General features: G+C 48.5%; 1 protein-coding gene across 4 annotated transcripts; it reads right to left on the reverse strand.

Moving 5' to 3' along the window:
• Positions 1–1,701: 1,701 nt before the first annotated feature.
• NR1H2 (nuclear receptor subfamily 1 group H member 2) lies at positions 1,702–21,590 on the reverse strand. 4 transcript variants are annotated; one of them, XM_035135036.3, is made up of 10 exons: positions 21,207–21,590; positions 18,731–18,858; positions 16,822–16,899; positions 16,500–16,622; positions 15,380–15,649; positions 12,385–12,629; positions 9,222–9,401; positions 6,901–7,000; positions 4,040–4,248; positions 1,702–2,361 (listed from the first exon to the last, which is right to left on the reverse strand). In XM_035135036.3, the coding sequence occupies exons 3-10, from the start codon at positions 16,859–16,861 to the stop codon at positions 2,215–2,217; spliced, it is 1,314 nt and encodes a 437-aa protein (XP_034990927.1). In that variant the 5' UTR covers positions 16,862–16,899; positions 18,731–18,858; positions 21,207–21,590; the 3' UTR covers positions 1,702–2,214. The 4 variants fall into 4 exon arrangements, with proteins under 4 accessions (XP_034990927.1, XP_034990929.1, XP_034990928.1 ...); XM_035135038.3 differs by having other exon boundaries at positions 16,500–16,619; positions 21,207–21,404; XM_035135037.3 differs by lacking the exons at positions 18,731–18,858; positions 21,207–21,590 and adding an exon at positions 16,982–17,162.
• Between the last annotated feature and the right edge of the window lie 1,181 nt (positions 21,591–22,771).

Raw genomic sequence — 22,771 nt, forward strand, 5'->3', positions numbered from 1 at the left:
ATCTAGAACCTTTGGATCCCATTTCAGTTTTTATCTTGTCTCTTCTCCAAAGAACTCAAGAGTTGGATATATTCCCCTCTCTCTCCACCTATTGCACCTTTGCAACAAACGTGTGAGGAAGCTCACGCTGAGAGAAATTACTGGCCCACATGTCACCGAGTGAGCTTCATAACTGAGTGAGGATTTCAACCAGAATCTCATTCATCAAAGACTCCACTCTACACTGACATACGGTATACCTTTTCTGCATCAACTAGATCTCTTATAGCTGCCCAAAAAACCTGCTACTGCTCTGGAGGGCGTACACCCACTATAACCAAGGCATGCTCCAGTCCTCTTTGGCCTACAGGTCTCAAATATTTCTTAATAACAACACAGGGAGATCAGACCAAAGGCCCATCTAGCCCGGGATCCTGTTCTCACACTGTCCAATCAGATTCAAAGTCTGCTAAGACGACTTAAGTTCAACAATGCTCTCTCCTGGCTTGTGGTTCCCAGATACTGGTATTCAGAGGCATACGGTCTCCGATAGTGGAGGTACAACTTAAGCTTCCTCTTCCACAAATTGATCTAATTTTTTCTTAAAGCTCTTAGTAATGTCTCCCATTCCTACCCTCTGAATGGGTCTGGGCTTCTGCTCTCAACCCATCCCTCAAAGCTGTAGGCAAAAACTTTAAAGCCCTAAACAGCCTCGGCCTTGTATACCTGAAGGAGCACCTCCACTCCAGTTGTGGAGTGCCCATAGTGAGGCCCAGCTCCGAGGGCCTTGTAAGATATCTTTATTGTCATTGTCCCCTTACGGGAACAACGAAATTACTCGGTTGCTACATCTACTCAGATAAAGCATTCCGCATAATCCAGAATTACAAAAACCTAATTAAAAACAGTAAATATAATACAAAATAACAAGTAAAATAAGATGACTTCAAAGTCCAGGCTTCCCATTTAAGGCCAAAATCGCGCCGGAGAAGAAACTGTTCCTGAGACGGCTCATTCTTGCCTGCATTTTTCTATATCTCCGTCCCGATGGCAGGAGCTCAAAGAAATGGTGACCCGGGTGCGTTGGATCTCTCGATATGTCTAGTGCTTTTCTATGGCACCTGGTTGTGTAGATTTGTTCTAAGGTGGAGAGTGAGCAGCCAATAATGCTCTCTGCTGTTTTAATAATTCTACACAGCCCTGCTGTCCTGAGAAGTACAGCTTCCGTACCACACACATAAACCGTACGTGAGCATGCTCTGTATGGCACAGTGATAGAAGGCAAGCAGCAGCTTTTGTGGAAGATGGTTTTTCCTTAAAATTCTCAAAAAATACAGTCTCTGCTGCGCCTTCTTCACAAGCCCCCTTGTATTAACACTCCAGGACAGATCCTCCTGTAACTCAATGCCTAGAAATCTAAACGTTGTGGCTGTCCCCTTGCGAAAAGTGAAGTTACAGGGGCGCCCTCCCTGTTGAAACACCCTTCCATCAGATGTCAAGGAAATAAAGAACTACACAAGCTTTAGAAGAAATCTGAAGGCAGCCCTGTATCGAGAAGTTTTTAATGTTTGATGTTACGTTTTATATGTGTTGGAAGCTGCCTAGAGTGGCTGGGGCAACCCAGCCAGGTGGGCGGGGTGCAAATAGTAAAATTATTATTATTATTATTATTATTATTAATCACTTTCCATTCACACATACCGTCAACACCAGGCCAGATGCTTGGTTTGTCATGATTGGGTTTATTTTTTTGTGGGCATAGCTCCACACACCATGCCACCAGTGGGGCCCACCTAGAATGTCACATAGGGCGGGAGGGTGTTCATTCTTCACGAGCAGGAGAAATTAGTCTTTGTGGGGAGGGGGCAGACCCCTTCACCTTTCCCCTACGCACCCCAAAAGCACAAATGTGACCAACACCTCCCCAAAACTAGAAGCTGGGGAGGCAAGCTCTGTAGGAAGTACAAGTAGATGGGGGTTGGGGAGGGGGGCGAGGGGGGGAAAAAGTGCTCAGTAACCCCCTTGATGCAGTTCCTCTGGTGGGATGAGTCCATCAGTTACAAGTCCTAATGCTGAGGTTCAAAAGAGTCTGTAGAAGGATTACAAGCCTCTCGGGGCTTGGAGAGAAAAGGAGTACGTGCGTTAAGAGAGAAAAAGAGAAACAGAGAGACAGAGAGAGAGAAGGAGAGACATCTGTATGCTCCCCCATCTGTCCCCTTCGCCCCCCCAAAATGTCTACTCGTGTACATCCCAGATCTCAGAGAGAAGCGGCGGAAGTTTCTTGTCTTGAAGACGCAAAGCGAAGACCTGCTCAGAGTGCACGCTGCTCAAGGTCCGTAGGCTGACCAGTTTCATCAACATGCGCGGAAACATCAGGTGGTCCTGAAAAAGCGAGAGGAGGGGAAAACACGAGGGTTGGTCAGGCACCCCGCCACTCACGTTTGCTATTGGAAGGGCTATCTAAGACACCTAGGGGCTGGAGGTGTAATAGGGACACCAAGGTCCAGCTCCGAGGGCCTCCTGGCGGTTCCCTCACTGCGAGAAGTGAAGCTATAGCTAAGCTCAGGTGCGAGTCAATGTTAAACACAGCATTTGCTGTGAACATCACTTTTTTTTAACTAACCTATAAAAGAAGATTGAGCAAGGCAGGCCAATTCAAGGTTTGTTTTTGTTTCTTATTATCAGGAGGAATAAGCATCTTGGTTCAAGACAGGAAATGGGGATACTGGTCTGGTTCAGAAGTCCGGCCCTGTCTCTGAAGGACATGCCTTTTATTTCCATTTGATGGAGTGAGGGACTTACGATTCATCTGGACTGTCCGGCTCGGCCAGAAAAGCCCAAGGTTTGCTGAATCCAAACTTGTTTAATCTCAGCTGCCCTTTACTAAGAAAAGAGAAGTGGAACCAGGCAGAGGGCCTTCTCAGTAGTGGCGCCCGCCCTTTGGAATGCCCTCCCATCAGATGTCAAGGAAATAAACAACTATCTGACTTTTAGAAGATATCTGAAGGCAGCCCTGTTTAGGGAAGTTTTAAATGTTTGATGTTTTATTGCGTTTTTAATATTCTGCTGAAAGCTGCCCCGAGTTTTACTGTTTTATTGTGTTTTTAATATTCTGCTGTTTTACTTAACCCAGAGTAAGTAATAAATAAATTATTATTATTATTATTATTATTATTATTGTTGTTGTTGTTGTTGTTGTTGTTGTTTCAGGTTTACTCCCCCTCAGGCAGGGCTGAGAAAAGCTCCCTTCTGAAACCCTGGAGAGCTGATGCCAGTCAGAGTAGACAATACTCAGCTAAATGGACCAGTGCATCAAGGCAGCTCTTCCTCCTAATAATAATAATAATTTATTATGTATACCCCGCCCATCTAGCCGGGTCTCCCCAGCCACTCTGGGCGGCTTCCAACAGAAGAATAAAACACAATAATCTATTAAACATTAAAAGCCTCCCTGAACAGGGCTGCCTTCAGATGTCTTCTAAAAGTCTGGTAGTTGTTTTCCTTTTTGACATCTGTTGGGAGGGCGTTCCACAGGGTAGGCGCCACCACCGAGAAGGCCCTCTGCCTAGTTCCCTGCAACTTGGCTTCTCGCAACGAGGGGACTGCCAGGAGGCCCTCAGTGCTGGACCTCAGTGTCTGGGCAGAATGATGGAGGTGGAGACGCTCCTTCAGGTATACTGGACCGAGGCCATTTAGGGCTTTATTCTTTAGGGCTCCTATTATTCTGTAACCTCGATTTAGGGCCCACTGCCATTTCCCATTCCTTGCTCTTCCCTTCTCTGCAGCCAAAGGGGAGGAGGTGACTTGAATTAGGGTTTTTTCTCCCCACAGTGCAGGAGACGGAACAGTTTCAGGCTTAGGAGTTTCTCTTGAACCCAGCAGGGGAACCAGCGGATGTCTGGGCGGCGCTTGGCCGCAGCCCAAGAGCATATTCTGTCAGGCATCGAAATATTTTTTGCCTCTTCGCCTGCTCAAACAATTTCCCATCACATCACTTCACCACCCACCCTGCGCATTCATTGCCCCACTCTTCCATGCCTGCACCCCCCCCCCAAGACACCTGTGGGCGGTGGAGGCGGATATAAGAGCTGAGGGCCTCGATGTAGGGCTGCTGCAGAGCTTCCACCAGGCCGTGGTCCTGCACGTTGGGCCGGTCGGCTGAGAAGATGTTGATAGCGATGAGGAGGGCATATTCGGCATCGTCTAGCTGCAGCTGCCGCATGGCCCGAGAGAACTCGAAGATGGGGTTGATGAACTCTACCTGCAGACCTGATGGTCAAACGAGGAGGAAGGAAACAGAAGCCAGAGCGTCAGGGAAAGAGAACACACCTTACTCATGGCCACACAGAGACATGTATCGTCCTTTGGTTTCACCAGGCCAAATTTAGGCCCACCATTCGTCCCCAATTCACCTGCAAAGCCATTCTGACTGAGTCACAGCCCCCTGGTCTATAGCTGATGTCACCATCAGGTGTGAGGCAGGTAAAGACATGGTTGGGACTAAAGGAGGTGTTGTTGTTGATGATTATTATTAAATTTGTACACTGCCCTTCATCCGTCTATCTCAGGGCAGTTCACCACATAAAATTACAATATAAAAAACACAAAATATATACAAGAATAACAAAAACAAACCAATACAGTGTAACCTCGGTTTTCGAACGCAATCTGTTCCAGAAACCTGTTCAACTTCCAAAACATTCGAAAACCAAGGATCAAAGGCTGTCAGCAAGTTCAATGGGGAAAATTGAGAAATGCGCCTTGGAAGCTGTTCAACTTCTGAGGCATGTTCAAAAATCGAAGCATTCATTTCCGGGTTTTCGGCATTCGGTTTGCGAAACATTCGGCATGTGAGACGTTCGAAAACTGAGGTTTGACTGTAACCCTCTCTCCCACAACACATTTAAAAGGGCATTGGTTGTCAATCAGGGCCTGTATACCTGACGGAGCATCTCTACCCCCCAGCGTTCAGTCCGGACACGGAGATCTAGCTCTGGGCCTGGCTGAAGAGGAATGTTTTTGCCTGGCGCCTTCAGGTGTACAGTCGTACCTTGGAAGTCAAACGGAATCCATTCCGGAAGTCCGTCTGACTTCCAAAACATTTGGAAACCAAAGCATGGCTTCTGATTGGCTGCAGGAAGCTCCGGCAGCCATTCGGAAGCTGTGGAAGCCCCGTCGGATGTTCGGCTTCCAAAAATAGTTTGCAAACCAGAACAGTCACTTCTGGGTTTGCGGGAACCAAAACGTTTGACTTGCAAGGCATTCGGGATCCAAGGTATGACTGTATAATGAAGGTGCCAGCTGAACCTCCCTGGGGAGAGCATTCCGCAAATGGGAGCCACTGCAGAAAAGGCACTGCTGATCAGCAGCACCCAAAAAGCGTTGCACAAAGTCCTGAGCATGGCACTTTACTATAAAGAAAAGCAATAGTAAGGGAAGCCCCTCACAGAGCTACAATTCCTAGAGTTCCCTGGGGTTGGTGGTTAAACCACTCTAGGAATTGTAGCTCTGTGAGGGGAGTAGAGGGTCTCCTAACAACTCTCAGGACTCTTAACAAGCTAGACTTCCTAGGATTCCTTGGGCAGAGGCGGCATGACTGTTTAAAGTGGTATGATACCGCTTTAAATGTATAGTGCAGATGAAGCCAGACTCGTGCCTGAGAAACACCTGGGAAAGCAGTGCAAGCAAATCCTCGCCAGAAACAAACTACAAGCAGAGACAGGAAACATGGAGATTGTGAAGCCATATTTACGTATTTGTTTCCCTCTGGCAGAAAAGGACCTCCCCAGAGTGTGATGCATAACAAATTGCATGTTGAACAGGGAGAACAGAGGCAGGTAGAGAGAAGCTAAGCCAGAGGGTCTGAGATAGACACACCCTTTATTTGCTTTTAAAAAAATCCAAAATACAAGATGAACTCAAATCAACCCTAGTAAGGAAACCGGCTGGATTCCAGATCTCTTAGTGGTACTGCCCCCTTGTCAGGTCCACTGCTGCGGCTAAAAAGGAATGCAAACTCTTGTCAAACATGCTATGGCAACACAGCCATCCTTAGGATGTACTTCCACCTGACTTGTAAGTAGATAATTAATGGTGTGAATCACCTGAAAAGCAGACAAAAACCCAGTTTCTTGATGCTGCAGGCCAGACAAATGCGTAACCTTGAATGTACAGTATATGAAAATCCTCAAACTGCCTTCTTAAAACCAAACAAAAGAAGTCCTACTGCCCCCCCCCCCACTCCCACAAAAAAACCTTCAACTTTCAAATATACTGGGGGGGGGGGGACCGGAAGAAGAAAAAAATGCACCTGCTACCTTTCCATTCAAGATACGACTTCTGTACTTGGCCAGAGTCTGCCAAAGCTTTGCTAATCTCACTGCAAAATCAGTGCTAGCAAGAGGATTCTTTTGGGCGGGGAGCTGTAACTCTGTTCAGGCTTGCTGGGTGCCGCGATGCCCTGTCTGTCATTTCCACATCTAGCGAGAGGAATGAGCTTTGTGTGTGAGGAAAGAGCCTGGATGAGGCAACTGCTGGGGCTCCCCAACCCCTCTTATTTGTGCTTATTTATGACCCCCCCTGGCAAAGTAAAAAAACGAGGGCAAAAAAATTAAAAGGTGTAACCTACTTTTCTTTAGAAAGAAGCCCTTTCCTTGAGCAGAGGCAGCTGTTCCGGAGAGAGCTTGACACAACACACAAAAACAGAATTTGTCGGTGTGAGCTGAATCTGACCTGAGGCCTGGGTGTGTCCTTTATCTGTGAAATCGGGCAGAAAACGCTCACATACACCCTCAAGAGGTATTGATCTTCCTTCCTGGTTCTTGGTATTCTTCTGGCCTGCCACTCCAAGGGGAAGAATTTTCTGGAAGGAGCCCCTCACAGCCCACACATACCCTTCCCTCCTCTCCTTTCCCACCTCACCTGCACGGTGAAAGTCATCCTTGCTGTAGGTGAAATCCTTAAGAAATGTGATGCACTGGGTCTCGTGGTTGTAGCGTCTTGCCGTCTCCAAAAGCATGATCTGTGGAGGGAGGGCAGGCAGGGAATCTGTATCCCTCTCTTGGGAAAAATTGTCCAGCATACATGGCACAGGCTAACTGACTAGGCCACATAAGTTCCAGGCACCTTCCCCCCCCCCTATTTCCTGTCCGAAGTTAAACCCATTCTCTTCCTTCCTTCATCGTTTCCCACATTCCCCCACAGAAAGGCAGTGTGGTGAAGTGGTGAGAGCAGCCTTTCCTCAACCTTGGGTCCTCAGGTGTTCTTGAACTACAACACCCATCATCCATGACCGCTGGTTTTTTTTCCAGCTAGGGGTGATGGGAGTTGTAGTCCAACAACCATCTGGGATCCCAAGGTAGAGTCAGTTCCCTGGTAAGTGGGATTGATTGTTAAACTGCTCTTGAGAACTGTAGCTCTGGGAGGGGAACGGAGGTCTCCTAACAACCCTCAGCACCCTTTACAAACTACAACTCCCAGAATCCTATACAGGAAGCCATGACTATTGTAAGTTGTATCATAGCCCTTTCAAGGTGACATGTGAAGGTGGCTTGAGTTAGTGAAACTTCGGTCCCATTCATTTCAGTGGGAACTACGTTAGTAATGACTTGATTTTAATTTATTCAATGGGACCTGTGTTCCACCATCTCAGTCTGGAATCAACACAATAAGAACAGTGGAAATATATATCAAACACAAACAATGATTCACATTGGCGGCGTTAGACCATTGTTTAGCATGGCAATCCTCTAGTGCGGCTGCACGGAGTTGGGAAGCTCCAGTTTTTCACAGCTACAGTTTATTGTGCCATCCTAACCCTACACTGTGGTTAACGTTAACTACGGTTTGGAAACTGGCTTCTTTCAAACAAATCGAAATTCATATTCATTATAGTTTGGACCAGCATGACACTGTGGTTTAGCAGAAGCAGAAGCAACGGCTTCCAAACTCCTCTTTGTGGCTGTGCTGGAGGAGGAGAGGTGAAGGGGGAGCTCATAGATTCCAGACGCAGGGAAGTTTATCCCTGCCATGCTAAACCATAGTTTAGTGCAGGGGTGGCCAACTCCCAAGAGACTGCGATCTACTCACAGAGTTAAAAACTGGCAGTGATCTACCCCCTTTTTTGGGGGTTCAGGTCAAAATTGTTGAGCTTTGTTTAGGAAGGAGGAAGCCCCATTTTGGGGGGGTTCAGGTCAAAGTTGTTGAGTTCTTTCAGGGAGGAGGTAAAATGTTGAGCTTTTTTTAGGGGAGCCACAGTTGTTCAGCTTCTTTGGGGGGAGCCAATGATCTACCAGTGATCTACCGCAGACGTCTAGTGATCTACCGGTAGATCACGATCTACCTGTTGGACATGCCTGGTTTAGTGCAAAGCTAGATCCAGGCATTCTGTTTCCACAATAACTTTAAGACATTCACTGAGCCAGTAAACACATGTGGGGGCTGTACCACTTCAGATTCATTGGACTGAATTGTGCTCCACCAAAATAATAATAATAATAATAAAATGCATTCGGAAAGCTAACATTTTAGCGCTCAGACAGAACCATTCTCTCTGAAATGGTGGCTTTCCATGCCCATCTCCACCCCCCGATTCAATCACGTGAGCATCCCAACTTACATCATGCTAAATCTAAAACCATCACCAGTGAGAAATCCAGCCTCTTGCCTTGCGCTCATTTTTCTCCCACACACTGCAATTACCCTCAAGTTGCTTTCACAGTAGAATTTCAGGCCTTGTTTGTCCCTGGAAGCAGCAGGCCTAATGCCACCGGATTAGGAATAAAGGAAACTGCTGCATATTAAAAGCAGAAGATCTGTCCCCATAGCATCTCGTCGGATTGCAGTGACTCTCCAGGGTTTAAGTCAGGCAACCCATTCACATCATCGATTAAGCCGCCCTTTTTACCGGCAAATGCCGGGAACTGAAGCTGCAGGCTTTAGCATTAAAATCACTGGCTCCCCTACCAAGATTCTGCTTCCTGGTTCTTCACTGCTGTGGGGTCTGCCGGTTCTTCCAAGCCTCTTCAGCTACGTAAAGAGAACCAAAACGTCCGGGACCGGAAGCAATGTTCTAGCTGGCTTAAGATGCTAATGCTGCTGTCCTAACACCACTTACCTGGGAGCAGACCCCAGTGAATTCAGCGGGACTTACTTCTGAGCAGATACGGTAAGGATCGCGGCCATATAACTCGTAAGCGACGAGTCGTGAGAAGCAGGAGACGCTCTACCCTGCTCTTGCTCACCTCGATGGTGGAGGCTTTGAGCAGCGCGATCTGGTCCTCCCGCGACAGCTGCAGGAAGCCAGGAACCTGCTTGGCAAAGTCCACAATCTCCTGCACCGAGATGATGGCCAGCTCTGTGAAATGGGCGAAGCGCTGTTGCCGTGCTTCCCGGCTGTTGGGATCGCTGCCCATAGGCCAGGGCTGGTGAGCAGCAGGCAGGCAGGCGCAAGAGGAGACAACATGGAAGGAGAGAGAAAGAGAGGAATGAGGTCAGTCTAGGGCAGGAGACCCTTAACAATGCACAGGCTTTGTTGATGCGATCCTAAGCCTTACCCCCAAACTGCTCTCCAAATCTAACCATCTCTCACCCACCCTCTCTGATCGACAAGGGGTGGGGGTGGGGAATCAAGAAGACAAGAGCCTGGGATCCCCTCCAAACAAGATCCAGAAACCTATGCTCTCCAACTCTCCCCTGCTTATTCTTCTTAACCACCAGGATGACCGTGACTCTCCCCCCACATCCAACAAAATGTACCCATTCTGAGTACATTGAACAGGGCCTGGATAGCTCAGCTGGTTAGCGTGTGGTGCTGATAATGCTAAGGTTGCAGGTTCGATCCCCCGTAAGGAACAGCTGCATTGCAGGGGGTTGGGCAAGATGATCTAGAGTTCTATGATTTTATGATCCTTGAGCCAAGAAAACATCCTTTGTGATGGGGGTGGCGGCAGAGGAAGACGATTGAAATGGGAGGGAAATCAGGGGTAAAAATAACATCCTGGCTCCAAGGACCCCCAAAATTATACAAGGTGTTCTATACATCTAGTAAACTCAGGTGCGAGTCAATGTTAAACACAGCATTTGCTGTGAACATCACTTGTTTAACTAACCTATAAAAGAAGATTGAGCAAGGCAGGCCAATTCAAGGTTTGTTTTTGTTTCTTATTATTAGGATGAATAAGCATCTTGGTTCAAGACAGGAAATGGAGATACTGGTCTGGTTTAGAAGTCCGGCCCGTCTCTGAAGGACATGCCTTTTATTCCCATTTGAACACGTTTATTTGTGTTGGGTTGGGGTAAGAAAGATCAGCTACAGAGCCAATTCCGATGATTCTAGAACCAGCAAAAATGGGCGCAGAAGTTGACATGTTTGCCACATGCTCCTGAACCCACCCTTTAACGAAGGATGATGTCTTCCTGAGAGAGCCGAGATGCCTGGCTTCTCACTAGCTGCAGCACCAGCAGGAGGAACACTGTCCCCCACACCTTCTGGGAACACCCCCCCCCCTTGAAACTCACAGCCCTGCTTCATTGCCAGAAGGCTTCCCCTCCCTGACAGCCCTCTCCACTTTCTTTGCAAAAGTAAGGGACAGAAAGGGCTGCTGAGAAACAGAGAAGTGTCTGCTTCTCATTCTCCCCCCCCCAAAAAAAATCTCTTTTATAATCATGCTTTGGTGCAGGCAATTTAAAAGCACCAGTCATCATGTGTCGGTGAGCAATGAGGGGGCGGGAGTCTGTCCTGGGACAGGCGACTGGATTTTCAGGGGAGAGTGCATTGTGGCTGGAGCTGGAAAAGGGGAAAAGATTGGGGAAAGGGGGGCATTCCACATGGGAGTGTCTGGGAGATAGGTGGCAGCCTTAGAAATAAAGCCACAGAAGTTACAAGCCAGCAATGTATAGATGTTTGTTGCTGACTGTGGAGAAGAAGAAACTGCCAGCTCAGCAACCGGCATGGAAATGCAGGCTACTAGTCTCTTAGCAGGCTGGTTAAAAATAAAAATAAAAAAAATTAGCCTTCCACCAAGCTGACTAGCAGAGCAGGGAGGAATCAAGTGATTCATGCCCTTTCTTTCAGCCTGCTAAATTTCTTTTTTATATATTTTTTATTTATACTTTTCAGGTTTATACATTGTAAATCATGTTGACATTTCAAAACTTGACTTCCTTCCCCCTCTTTCTGCGGTTCCTTAAATTTACTTTTTAATACCTTCATATCCAAATTAACTATTTGCTCATTTATTCATCTTCTTTAAATATATACTCTTATGTAACCGCAGGTTATCACAGTAATTCTGCCAGTGTTCTTATCTGTTTACAATTTATCTGAAAATATTCAATAAACCACTTCCATTCTTTTATAAAAAGTTTGTTATCTTGATTTCTTATTTTTCCGGTAAGAGTTGCCATTTCTGCATATTCTGCACAAGTTTTTGTATCCATTCTTCCTTTGCTGGGACCAGCCTGCTAAATTTCTGGGCTGGCTGGGGAGGAAGAGACTTGCCTTGTGCTGCAACAAGCACAGAGACAATGAGCTGATGGGAGTCCTTCTCATGCACCTGTATGGAAATTTTGGTCGCCTGTGGCGACCAGGCAAGTTGTAAAACACTAGACTGGTCTATGGTGAGGCACATGTATATGAAGAGATAAAAGGATCCTTATAGCCAGGGATCACTGTGGGCATGTATGCGTGACAGGAAGCATGATACGCAGCTTTGAGTGCTTATCCTGCCCCTGCCCTATCAATTTATGAAGGCTTCCGAACTACCTCAATCTTCCCCTGAAAGCTTTTGCCCCCGTTTTAGACGAACTGCACCTTGCAGCAATGTCCAAACAAAGACAAGCCGTGGTTAGCCGTAACTATGGTTAGTGGAAACAAAATCTGCTGCAAACCATGGTTTATGAAGTTGGCTTGTTTTCACAAGCTACAGTTAAGGCTAACCGCTGTTTAGGGTTTAAATATAACACTAAACAGTGGTTAATATCCTCCTCGTGGATGTCCCAGAGGATGGGGTGTGTGTGCACACAACTTCAAGTCTTGTTGCAGCTAATCCTGAAAACCCCAACTCCTACCCAAGCTTGATCTTAGCCAAAAGGCTGAGAAGCAACCATGGTTTAGTGCTGCCTCCGCTATTGGAAGAAGCCCCTGGAACAGCATACATCTGCCTCCACTTTCTCAGGGCTCTGGGGCTCTCTGGAAGATGCAGTGGGGATTAGTGGTGGACCTTATCAGGCTTACACGAAGGAGTCAAGTGCAACGTTCAAGGTTTCAAGAGCAGAACCAGGCTTGAAACAATAAAGTAAGGCATTTCTGGAGCATCTGAGCTGGGAAGAGATACGAACGAGAGCAGCTGAACTTCACATAATTTGCACGCGCGTACTCCCATTGCTAACATCGTCTTCGATTACCGTGACTTTGGGCTGGTCACTGAAGCTCCTCTTGTTGCACTGCTGTTGCGCTGCTACCAGCTGCCGGATCATGCCCTCCTGCTGAGGCGTGAGGGGAGCTGGTTCAGGCTGGGGCAAAGAGGGGTCGCAGGGCAGAGGCGGCACTCGGAGAACCTCGCCTCCGCCCCCCTCGCCCCCCGATGCCCCTTCTCCCTCCTGCTGTTTACGGATCTTCTTCTTACGGATCTGCTCTTCTGACAAAACACCTAGAGAGGGGAGGGGAGGAGTTATTGAGATCGGGTGGGATCACAGAGAGACATCTCAGTTGTTCCTGCTACATCAGCAACCCCAATCCTCTGACTCATCCTCTGACTCATCCTCCGAAGTCCCTGGCTGTGAAATGGCTCCCTGAACTCTGCCTCCTGCCACCATTACTAACGTTTAGACACAATGACACATCTTCCCTATTTGTCCAACTTTCTAATTAACATGAACTGCTTTTAGAAGTGCGGTGTTTTCGTAACCACACTGCTGGTTTCTGTGTGGCTCAGACTCCATATCCCATGTGCCCCAGCCAGCATGGCCAATGGTCAGGGATTATAGGAGTCATAGGTGCTATCTATGTGGGGGGGGCGCATGGGTGCCCGGTCACCCACAAATTTTCAAAGAAGGGGCCGGGCACTCACAAAGTTCCACGTAGCGCAGCACTGGGCACCCGCTGCTGCGGGGGCAAGCCGGTGCACCTGATGGGAGTTGTAGTTTAGCGACATATTTGGAGGGTTACAGATTCCCCCCTCCCAGCTCTGTATTATTTTAAATCAGGCTTCCTCAACCTCGGCCCTCCAGATGTTTTTGGCCTACAACCCCCACGATCCCAAGCTAGCAAGACCAGTGGTCGGGGATGATGGGAATTGTAGTCTCAAAACATCTGGAGGGCCGAAATTTGAGGAAGCCTGTTTTAAATCTTTTTTTTACAAGTTGTTTGTCTCCAGCAATTTATAATGTACTAGTGTCATTCAGCCCGTTTAATAAACGGGCGCTAGAGCATTCAGCCTTTTTCGGCGGCGGCGGCGCGAGGGGGGGCCGATTGGCCCCTCCCACGGCCGCCGCTTCGTCTGGGCGCTCCGCTGAGCCCAGCTGGCCAGCGGGCGCCCAGGAGAAGGGCGTGATTCGGCCTCTTTCTGCGGTGGCGGCAAAGGAAGCAGCGGTTGGCAGAGGGGTGGGGGGGTGGGGAGAGCATGCGCGCGAGTGTGCGTTCCAAGTCTCTGCATCCAATCCCTGTGTCCGTGGGGCACATGCGCAGTAGCGCAAACCCAGGGACACAGGGAATACTGGACGCAGAGACACTTGCACTTTATTATATAGGATTGCTGGGATCAAGGACCTACAGATGCACTTTCGCTCCGGTGAGAGCGCAGCGCCACTGCTTCCCCTGGGCTTAGAAAAGGGAAAGTCTAGGAGGACGGGCTGGTTTCAGAACCACAGAAGAATGGCAGTTCTCCCTCATGTTGCACTGATCTTCGGAGAGCTGTGGGACTTCTTCCTGCTTTTTGAGCATCTGAGATGTACCCACAAGAAAGATGAGCTCCCGTCTCTCTCCTCAGCTGCGGAGGAGGTCAAGGGCTCACCGAACCCCCATCCCACCCCCCAGTTATGTCGGGTGGCGGCATTGCATAATGCCATAAATCCCCGTCTCCCTCTCTCTGGAGGGAACACAAGCAGGGGAGGGTCAGAACAAGAACAAGAGTCGCCAAGAGTTATTGACAACCAGTGCTTGCAACCTTAGCGTTGTATCGAACCAAGTTCTACTACTCAGAGCAGAAGCTATTGAAGTTAATGGACCTAAGTTTGTCACGTGGGCCTTGTAGGCTGGGCTGCCACTGGGCTGCCCAATTGGAGCCGATGCACAACAGGGCCTTTCAACGGTGGCCCCCTGTTTGTGGAATGCCCTCTGTGGTGAGTTGCGCCTGTCTCCATCATTATTCACTTTCGGGAGGAATCTGAAAACATTCCTGTTTACCCAGGCGTTTGGTGGCTGAGGAATACTGTTCCTAGCAACCCCAAGATTCTTGGACGGAAGCACATTTTTAACCATTAACTGTTTTTGGATGTTTCCTAATTGTGACTGTTTTTAGAATGTTTTAATTGTTTTACAATTGCCGCCCTGGGCTCCGTGGGGAAGAAAGGTGGGGTACAAAAACCTAATAATGATGCTTATTTACTTGAATGGCTCTGATAATGGCTAAGCTTGGATACAGCCCTTAACCTTAAGGATACCTTAAGTATCACCTCTTCCCATACAAACTGAACCGGACCTTGTGCCTGTCATCTGAGGCCCTTCTCTATGTCCTCCATCGCAGAGAGGTTCGGAGGGTGGCAACAAGAGAATGGGGCCTTTTCTGTGGTAGCTCCCTGACTGTGGAATGCTCTCCACAGAGAAGTTTGTCTGGCGCCAGAATTACATGTCTTTAGGGGCCAGGCAAAAACATTCCTCATTGCCCAGGCCTATGGGTATTAAATAACCTGATGGCCTGTGAAAGTGTGGGGGAAGAGGGCTGTTATTAACTATTTTATTATTTGCCTGTCTGCCATGTTGTTTTTTAATGTTTTTATTACTGATGTTCTGTAATGCGTTTTTAATGTTGTACATCATCCTGGGATCTTTTGATGAAGGGCGGTATATAAATTGTAATAATAATAATAATCTGGAATTTGTAAACTACGCTGAAGCCTACAGTAGTGGAAAGGTGGGATATAAAATATTTAAAACAGGGCTGGGGAACCTCTGGCCCTCCAGATTTTGCCGGACTACAACTCCCATCATCCATCACCATTATCCATGCTGGCTGGGGCTGATGGGAGTCGGAGTCCGGCAACGCCTGGAGTGCCACAGGCTTCCTCCCTGGGCCTGCTTAAAAAAGAAAACAAAGCAAGCAAACAAATTCCATTTTTGCCCCTTTCCCCCTAGCCTTTGCCACCCAAATCTGGACCCCACCTCTTCTCGCCGACTACTCACATTCCTCTCGCATGCCTGCCTGCCGGCACTTCTTCAAACGGCACTCCTGGCACTTCCGGCGCATGTACATGTCCATGTGGCACTGCCCACTGCCCTTGCAGGTATACTGTGCGCCCTTGATGACGCTGCGCCGGAAGAAGCCCTTGCAGCCCTCGCAGCTGAGGACGTTGTAGTGGAACCCCGAGGCTTTGTCCCCACACACGCTGCACACTTCATCACCCAGCATCTTCGGGGCAGGGCCCTTCTTGCGTTTGCGGGTCGGCTCCTCAGCTGCAGGGGGAGGAAAAGTGGCATATGCTAAACTATGATCTGGCACGGGAACAGGGAACCTGTGGCCTTGCAGAAGTTGCAAAACTTCTGCTCCCATAAGTCCCTGCTGGCATGGCCAGGGATGATTATGAGAGCTGTAGCCTGGCACCAACTGGAGGGCTGCAGGCTCCCCATTCTTGGTTTATTTATGGAGTTGTGAGCCAGCCTCACCTCCTCACAGGCTCACCTGTTGCCTTCCTCCTAAACTCGGGTGGATTTTGGGGTCTTTCACCTCCGTGTTTGGCTAACCACAGTTTTGTCGTGTTGTCTGACCCAGGAAACCGTGGTTAACACTAACCAGCCAGAGGGCCTTCTCGATAGTGGCGCCCGCCCTTTGGAACACCCTCCCTTGAGATGTCAAGGAAATAAACAACTATCTGACGTTCAGGAGACATCTGAAGGCAGCCCTGTTTAGGGAAGTCCTTTAACGTTTGATCTTTTATCATGTTTTTATGATTCCGCTGGGAACTGCCCAGAGTGGCTGGGGAAACCCATGAGGATGGGTAGGGTATAAATAATAAAATTATTATTCTTATTATTGCTATGTTTGGTACAAACAACAAGCCAACTTCAGAACTGGAGGCTGAAGTAAAAAGCTGCTGGCATTTCATTTGCTGACACAGTGATTTTCAAACTCACATTTCTAAAGGCCTTAAGGAATAGCAGGGTCACAGAATCATAGAAATATATACTGTAGTTGGAAGGGACCATGAGGGCCATCTCATCCAACCTGCAATTCAAGGCAGGAATCAACAGCCAAAAAAATTCAATTAAAGAAATACAAAGCCGTCTACATTCTTCTCAAACTCACCCGCACTGTGTGTAGAGCTCTCTCCATCGTCTGTGCAAACCACCTCGATTTTCACAGTGCTCTGAGACTCCGGCTTTTCCTTTGACCATTCGTCTTTGACCTGTGAAGCGGGCTCCCCATCTTCTGTGTGTGTGGGGGGCGTTGGGTAGCGGTGGGGAGAAAGAATAGCAATGGAGAATTAGCAAGGAAGTGTAGAAAAACCAAAGAGTTATATTGTTTTTTTAAAAAAGCCCGCTTCTGTTGTCCATTCAGTAGCAGTGGGCTGTTTGGCCGGGGGGGGGGGGGTAGGCAAGTGGTGAGTAGGTTTCAGTAGGTGACTTACCCAGTGGTAACTGAAGTTCATTGGTGCCCGTTTTGGCCATCTCAGGGAGTCAGCCACAGCAGCATTGCATAGCCAGCCCTGGAATCAGGCAGACAAACAGAGGCAGTTCAGGCAATTTAAGAAACGTCCTTATACCAAGTTAGACCACAGGTCCATCTACCTCAGTGTTTTCTGCTCTGACCGGCAGCAGCTCCTCTGGGCTTTCAAGTAGGGGAGATTCCCAGTCCTCCCTGCAGATAGAGCCAGTGACCTTCTGCAGAGTCCTCCATCAGTCTGCTTCCTCATTTCTCCTCCATATCCGTGGGAAAGGAAAAAAGCAGCATTTCCTCATGTTGCATCTTGGAGGGTCGGGGTCAGGGAGGAAGTGATTTAACTTGATGGGTAAAATTTGGGGGTGCTGCAATTCGGTCCTCCTGCCATTTATTTCTGAAGGGGTGGCAAAAGAGCCGCCCAAATACTGCATCTGCTTCCCATTATCATCTTCCTATGTTCAAAGGAGGGGCCTACACCTGCTAGGCCCTACAAAGGCCAGTCCAAGGCATTTTGCTGCCTGAAGCGGCACAGGAAATTAAACCAACTTCTGTCTCTGAGTCCAAGGCCACAGCAGCCCAAGGCTGGCCAAATTATTTAGATACCAGAGGCAGAAAATCCCGTAGGGGCTTCTGCCTGGGAGCAAAAAGTACGACAACACCACATTTGCTACCTTTACATGACACCCAAAAGAAGCCACCTGAGGCCATACTTCTCTGCCCAATGGTAGGGCCGGTCCTATCTCCTGCCATGCTGATGTCCATCACCCATCAATTAAAACTCTGGGTCACCCTGCGCACTTGAAAAACCATCAATTCAAGAGGGATTAAAGAAGGTACTTCTGCATTCAACTTCTCCTAAAATTAAGGTAGGGAGGCTGCTGCGTCAAGCTGCAAAGACAGCTACTAGTTTAAACAGCTCTAAAAGAGAATTGGCACAAATTCATGGCAAACAATTTTACATCTCTGAGCTGTGATGGTTGAATGAAGCCTCCATGCTCCATATATATTTGTGAAGCTCCAGTAGCTGGGAGGCAACAATCAGAGAGGGCTGTTGCCTGAAAATAGCTAACATGGGCTTCTCAGAGGCAAAGCTCTCCTTACGCTCTTATTTTCTACTCCAGAAGATTTTTAGGGGGCTTTGAGTCTTCTTCGCACACTTCTGGAGCCTTCTCCCCAAAATGGTCAGCACAACATCAAAAGGTATATTATTTATAAGGGAAGAGGGATGCTATATTTTGGCCTCTCTGTACCCAACCACCATGCAACTTGCCCATCCTTTCCGTTCCACTTCTCTTTTCTTAGTAAAGGGCAGCTGAGTTTGGATTCGGCAAACCTTGGGCTTTTCCGGCTGAGCCGGACGGTCCAGCTGAATCATAAGCCCCTCACTCCATTGCAACTTATGTTAGCGTGAGTCCCCGAAAAGGGGTGTTCCAGGGGCATTGTGGGGGTGAGACAATGCAAGGAGAGACTTAACGCCTGTTCAGCTCGGCCATGCAACCTAAAAGGACCCAATCCTCAACACTTGAGTCCACACTCGCCTGCTGGCTCAGCTGGCAGCAGCCTCCCCCCCCCCCAGAGGTTCCTGAACATAATTTGCAACAGGTTCATTTACACTGGCCTAAGATACATCATCTTCCTATAGCTAGGCTTGCTCTGTCTGCCTTTTGGTTCTGTATTTTCCTGCCCATGATGTTTCCTGTCTCCTAATGCTTCACCCACATCTTTTGCAGCTTTTCACTTATATATACACACATACACATGTTCTCTCTCTCTCTCTCTCTCTCTCTCTCTCTCTCTCTCTCTCTCTCTCTCTCTGTGACACACACACACACACTTTTCCCATGTACAATGAGAAAATACAGGTGAGGGGCACTCACCTTTCTCCCCACAGTGGGGAAGAGACTCAACTATTTGACAGCCACATGGCAGGGCTTACAGGGCAGAAGCACGGCAGTGGGGAGGAGGGGCAGTCGGCCAAACAACAGACCTGGGGTCAGGATGCAACCTGAAAGGGGAAAAAAGAGACGGGTATCAACATATCCCCCCCATGCGTTTTATGCATGATGGATGAAATAGTGACCTTCCCTCCTCCTCCAGTTTGACCCACTAGGCATTTACACTTTCCGAAGTGTAGAATTGGAAGGGCCATCTGTTCCAGCAATGCAACAATCTTTTTGCCCAATGTAGGGCTCAAACCCACAACCCTGGGATTGAGAGCCTCATGCTCTACCAACTGGGCTGTTAAACGACGTACACAAAGTTCTGAGTTAGCTATGGAGATCCTGAGAATCTTAAGAAACATGCATAGGGCAGGGGTTGCAAATATGGTACTGTACATGCCAGCTGGGACGCGGGTGGCGCTTTGGGTTAAACCACTGAGCCTAGGGCTTGCCGATCAGAAGGTTGGCGGTTCGAATCCCCACGACGGGGTGAACTCCCGTTGCTTGGTCCCAACTCCTGCCAACCTAGCAGTTCGAAAGCACGGCAAAGTGCAAGTACTGTATATTCCTGTGTATAAGACTACTTTTTAACCCAGGAAAATCTTCTCAAAAGTCAGGGGTCATCTTATACACCGGGTCGTATTTATTATACGGCGAGTATATCCCAAACTCTATATTTTAACTGGAAAAGTTGGGGGTCATCTTATATGCCCAGTCGTCTTATACGCAGGAATAGAATCATAGAGTTGGAAGAGACCACAAGGGCCATCCAGTCCAACCCCCTGCCAAGCACGGTAGATAAATAGGTACCGCTACAGCGGGAAGGTAAACGGCGTTTCCATGTGCTGCTCTGCCGGCTCCCTTGGCCAATAACGCGAGATGAGCGCCGCAACCCCAGAGTCGGTCACGACTGGACCTAATGGTCAAGGGTCCCTTTACCTTTACCTTCCAGCTGTTTCTGGACTACAACTCCCATCATCCCTGGCCATTGGTCACGCTGGCTGGGACTGATGGGACCCAGAGTGCGCCACCTGGAGGGCACAAAGTTGGCTACCTCAGCTGCAAGGAAACTCAGCAATACTATCGCCATCCCCTGTGAGTTCAGAGGCGAGTAAAAATGGCAAAAGAGAGAGGTATAAGTAAACTTGAGGGAATTCCAAGGTTTGCAGAAGTGCAGGAACATCTTGAAAAGGGGGGATCACAACAGGCCAACGAAGACTGTGCATGCTCAGTGGCTGTGAAATGCTGACTGACTGGGGTGTGTTGAAGGGACAAGTGTTGGAGCGGGGGCGTTCAATTTATTATCCTGGAAGATGGCTGACATCCTGGACAGAAGTACTTCACACTGCAACATGGCGTTGCAGTTCCCAACTTATTCCTTCCAACCCACACCCGGTATTCCAGATGGCGGGGGCTTGCGCAAAGCTGCTTTGTGGCAGAGGCGAGCGATTCGAAGCGGGAACTCCCAGATTCATAGCTCAGCCTCTTCACCACTGAGCTGCTACTCAGCATGGCATTTCGTTCCAACAGCTGCCACAAACTGGAGGAGGTTCCAATTGCCTACGACCCTGGGTATAGCTTTCAAAGGCTCTGCCATTCCCCAACAGCAACTCTCTGTTTCTCTCCGGGGCCTTTGAGGACTCCTTCAGGGGTCCTCCTGACCGTCTCTTCTTTCCACTTCCTCAGTGTGCTTGCCAGTGGGGGGTCAGGTGGGGGTCTCAAACAGGGACAGGTGGTCTCTTCCGGATAAAACTGAAAAGGCAAAGCCTATTCTCTCCCAGCTGCCATCGCCCTCCTTGGAAGTGAGGCACCCCTCACCCATGGGCATAGCTGGGGGGGAGTTAAATCCAGTAAATTAAAAGTAGAAAATGTAGAAAGGTTTTGACAGATTTTTATGAGCACCTTGGGTCAAAAGAAAGTAATTCAAAACAACTGTTGTCGTTGAGACATTTCATTCCGAATCTGCTAGACAGAGCCAGACAGAGGATGAAGATGACAGGTGGGTGTCCTGCCGCCCCCTAACATAAATCCCGGCTACGCCTATGCCCCCCCCCGCCCGAGATCCTTGCTGTGCAAGTGCCACAGTTAGGGACTCTCGGTGCTCGCCCCTCTCAGCGATCCTGCGATCCTAAGTATAAAGCCCCTCTGGACACGGCGGAAGTTGCCTCCGAGCAAACCTTGCAAGCGATGGCGCAGCAAACCGCTGAGATCGACCGCCCCCGCGCTGAGCCCCCGGGGTGCGGAGGTGGGTGAAAAGGGGGTTCTCTCTTCGCCAGATGTTGGCACTTTCTCGCGGGGGAGACCCACGCACTTGCGAGTGTGCGTGTCCGGCGGCCCCGATCCAAGCCCCCTCCCCACGGATCCATCCCGGACCTCTCGGCCACCTCTCGTGCGTCGCAGCCCCGACTTTTACCTGTCTTTTCTCGCTCTCCTGCAACCTCTCCGCTTGGGTATCCAAAAAAAGTGAAAACACTGTCTTGCACACAGGATCAAGGCGCTTCCGGGAACCCTTGCTAGGCGTCACTTCCCTTTCCAGCCTGGGAAACCACCCCTTCTCCAGCAGGCGCCTCCCCACCTTCCCGGCCAGCGCAAGGAGCCGTGGTCTGCGCGCACTGGAATATCCCGGAGAGGGAGAAGAGAGCGCCTCGGGTGCGCAGTAGCAAGTCGCAATCCTGAAGGGCCATTGCATATTTTTCCTCCAGTCCGCTTAGTCACGCAGGAAAGCGGCGATTCGGTGAATCCCTATGATAATGTCGAGGATTTCACGTGGGTCCTCTCCAAAAAACGCTGGCTGTGTAACTGCGCGCACAACATAACCTTGCAAGCGAGCTGCTTGCTCCCAAAGAATCTTGGGAAATGTAGTTTGAAGGTGTTGGGAATTGTAGCTCTGTGGCGGGCCTAAACTACACTTCTCAGGATTCTTTGGGAGAGAAGCAGTGTGTGTCCTTGTTTGTGTAACTGCTTTTCCGCCTCGTAAAACTGCCCAGAAGCCTGTTTTGGCATTAAATGGTATAAAAATTAATAAATTATAATAGTAAATAGCAATTCACCCTCTTCAAGAATGGGCACCATGATGGGGAGGAAAAAATTTATTATGGACTCTTATGGGTTATGCTGTTGAAATTTCATGGTTCCTGCTCCTCGAAAGTTACTGTGCAAAATAGCCAAGTCCCCTGACACTCACAGGGTTGCTGTGTGGATAAAATGGGGTGGGGAAGAGGCTGAGCGACGCCTGAGCTCTCTGGAAGAAAAGAAGGATTAATAAATACAAAACATTGCTGTGGAGTGCCTCTAGCACACCCCATTGTTAGACAACCAGCCCACAACCCTCCGATTTCATTTATTGGATCTACGTATATCCCACCTTTTTCTGCAAGTGCTCCCCCTCCACAATCCCCACAACAAGCCTGTGAGTAGGTTAGGCGGAGAGATGGTGATCGGCTCAGGGTCAACCCAGTGAACTTCATGGCTGAGCCCTGGTCTTCCAGGTCCAGCACTTTACCCACTACACCACACTGCCTTTAATTCATTAAAAACCAAAACTCTTCTCTCCAGTTCAATTCTGTCTTTCACACTCAGCTAATGGTGCAAAAAGTCTTCTAGAAGCTTTTATTATTTTTATTACATTCCTTTCTCTTTCTAAGCCCTCAGTGAGCAACATCAGATTTTATCTTATTGCCAGTTGTTCTATGCACAGAATTGGAAAGATGAAGAAGTTCCCACCAAAGAAGAATGGAGAAGCAAAATGACGGGTTGTGCTGAATCAGCAAAGCTAACAGCTAAAATAGGAGAACTTAATGATGTTTTATGGAAGAATGGAAGCCTTTTTCGGACTATTTAAAGAAAGAAATATTATAATATGATGAATTCGCGAGAGGGATTTGAGCTATGAGCAACAGAAATAATGAGAGATTATTGTATTATGGTTGTATGTTGTGATATAAAAAAAGTGAAGATAGGGTGTGTGAGATAGAATTT

Source organism: Zootoca vivipara, chromosome 12, assembly GCF_965207765.1.
Source record: "Zootoca vivipara chromosome 12, rZooViv2.hap1.1, whole genome shotgun sequence".
Lineage (NCBI taxonomy): Eukaryota > Metazoa > Chordata > Lepidosauria > Squamata > Lacertidae > Zootoca > Zootoca vivipara.

What these genes read in the sequence shown, in the direction of transcription:
- NR1H2 (XM_035135036.3), bottom strand. Translation starts at nt 16,861, where the DNA reads ATGGCCAAAACGGGCACCAATGAACTTCAGTTACCACTGG. An exon ending in GAGCTCTACACACAGTGCGG is followed by an intron (nt 15,650 to 16,499) that starts GTGAGTTTGAGA and finishes CTCCCCCTGCAG; the next exon opens with CTGAGGAGCCGACCCGCAAA. An exon ending in TCAAAGCCTCCACCATCGAG is followed by an intron (nt 7,001 to 9,221) that starts GTGAGCAAGAGC and finishes CTCCCTCCACAG; the next exon opens with ATCATGCTTTTGGAGACGGC.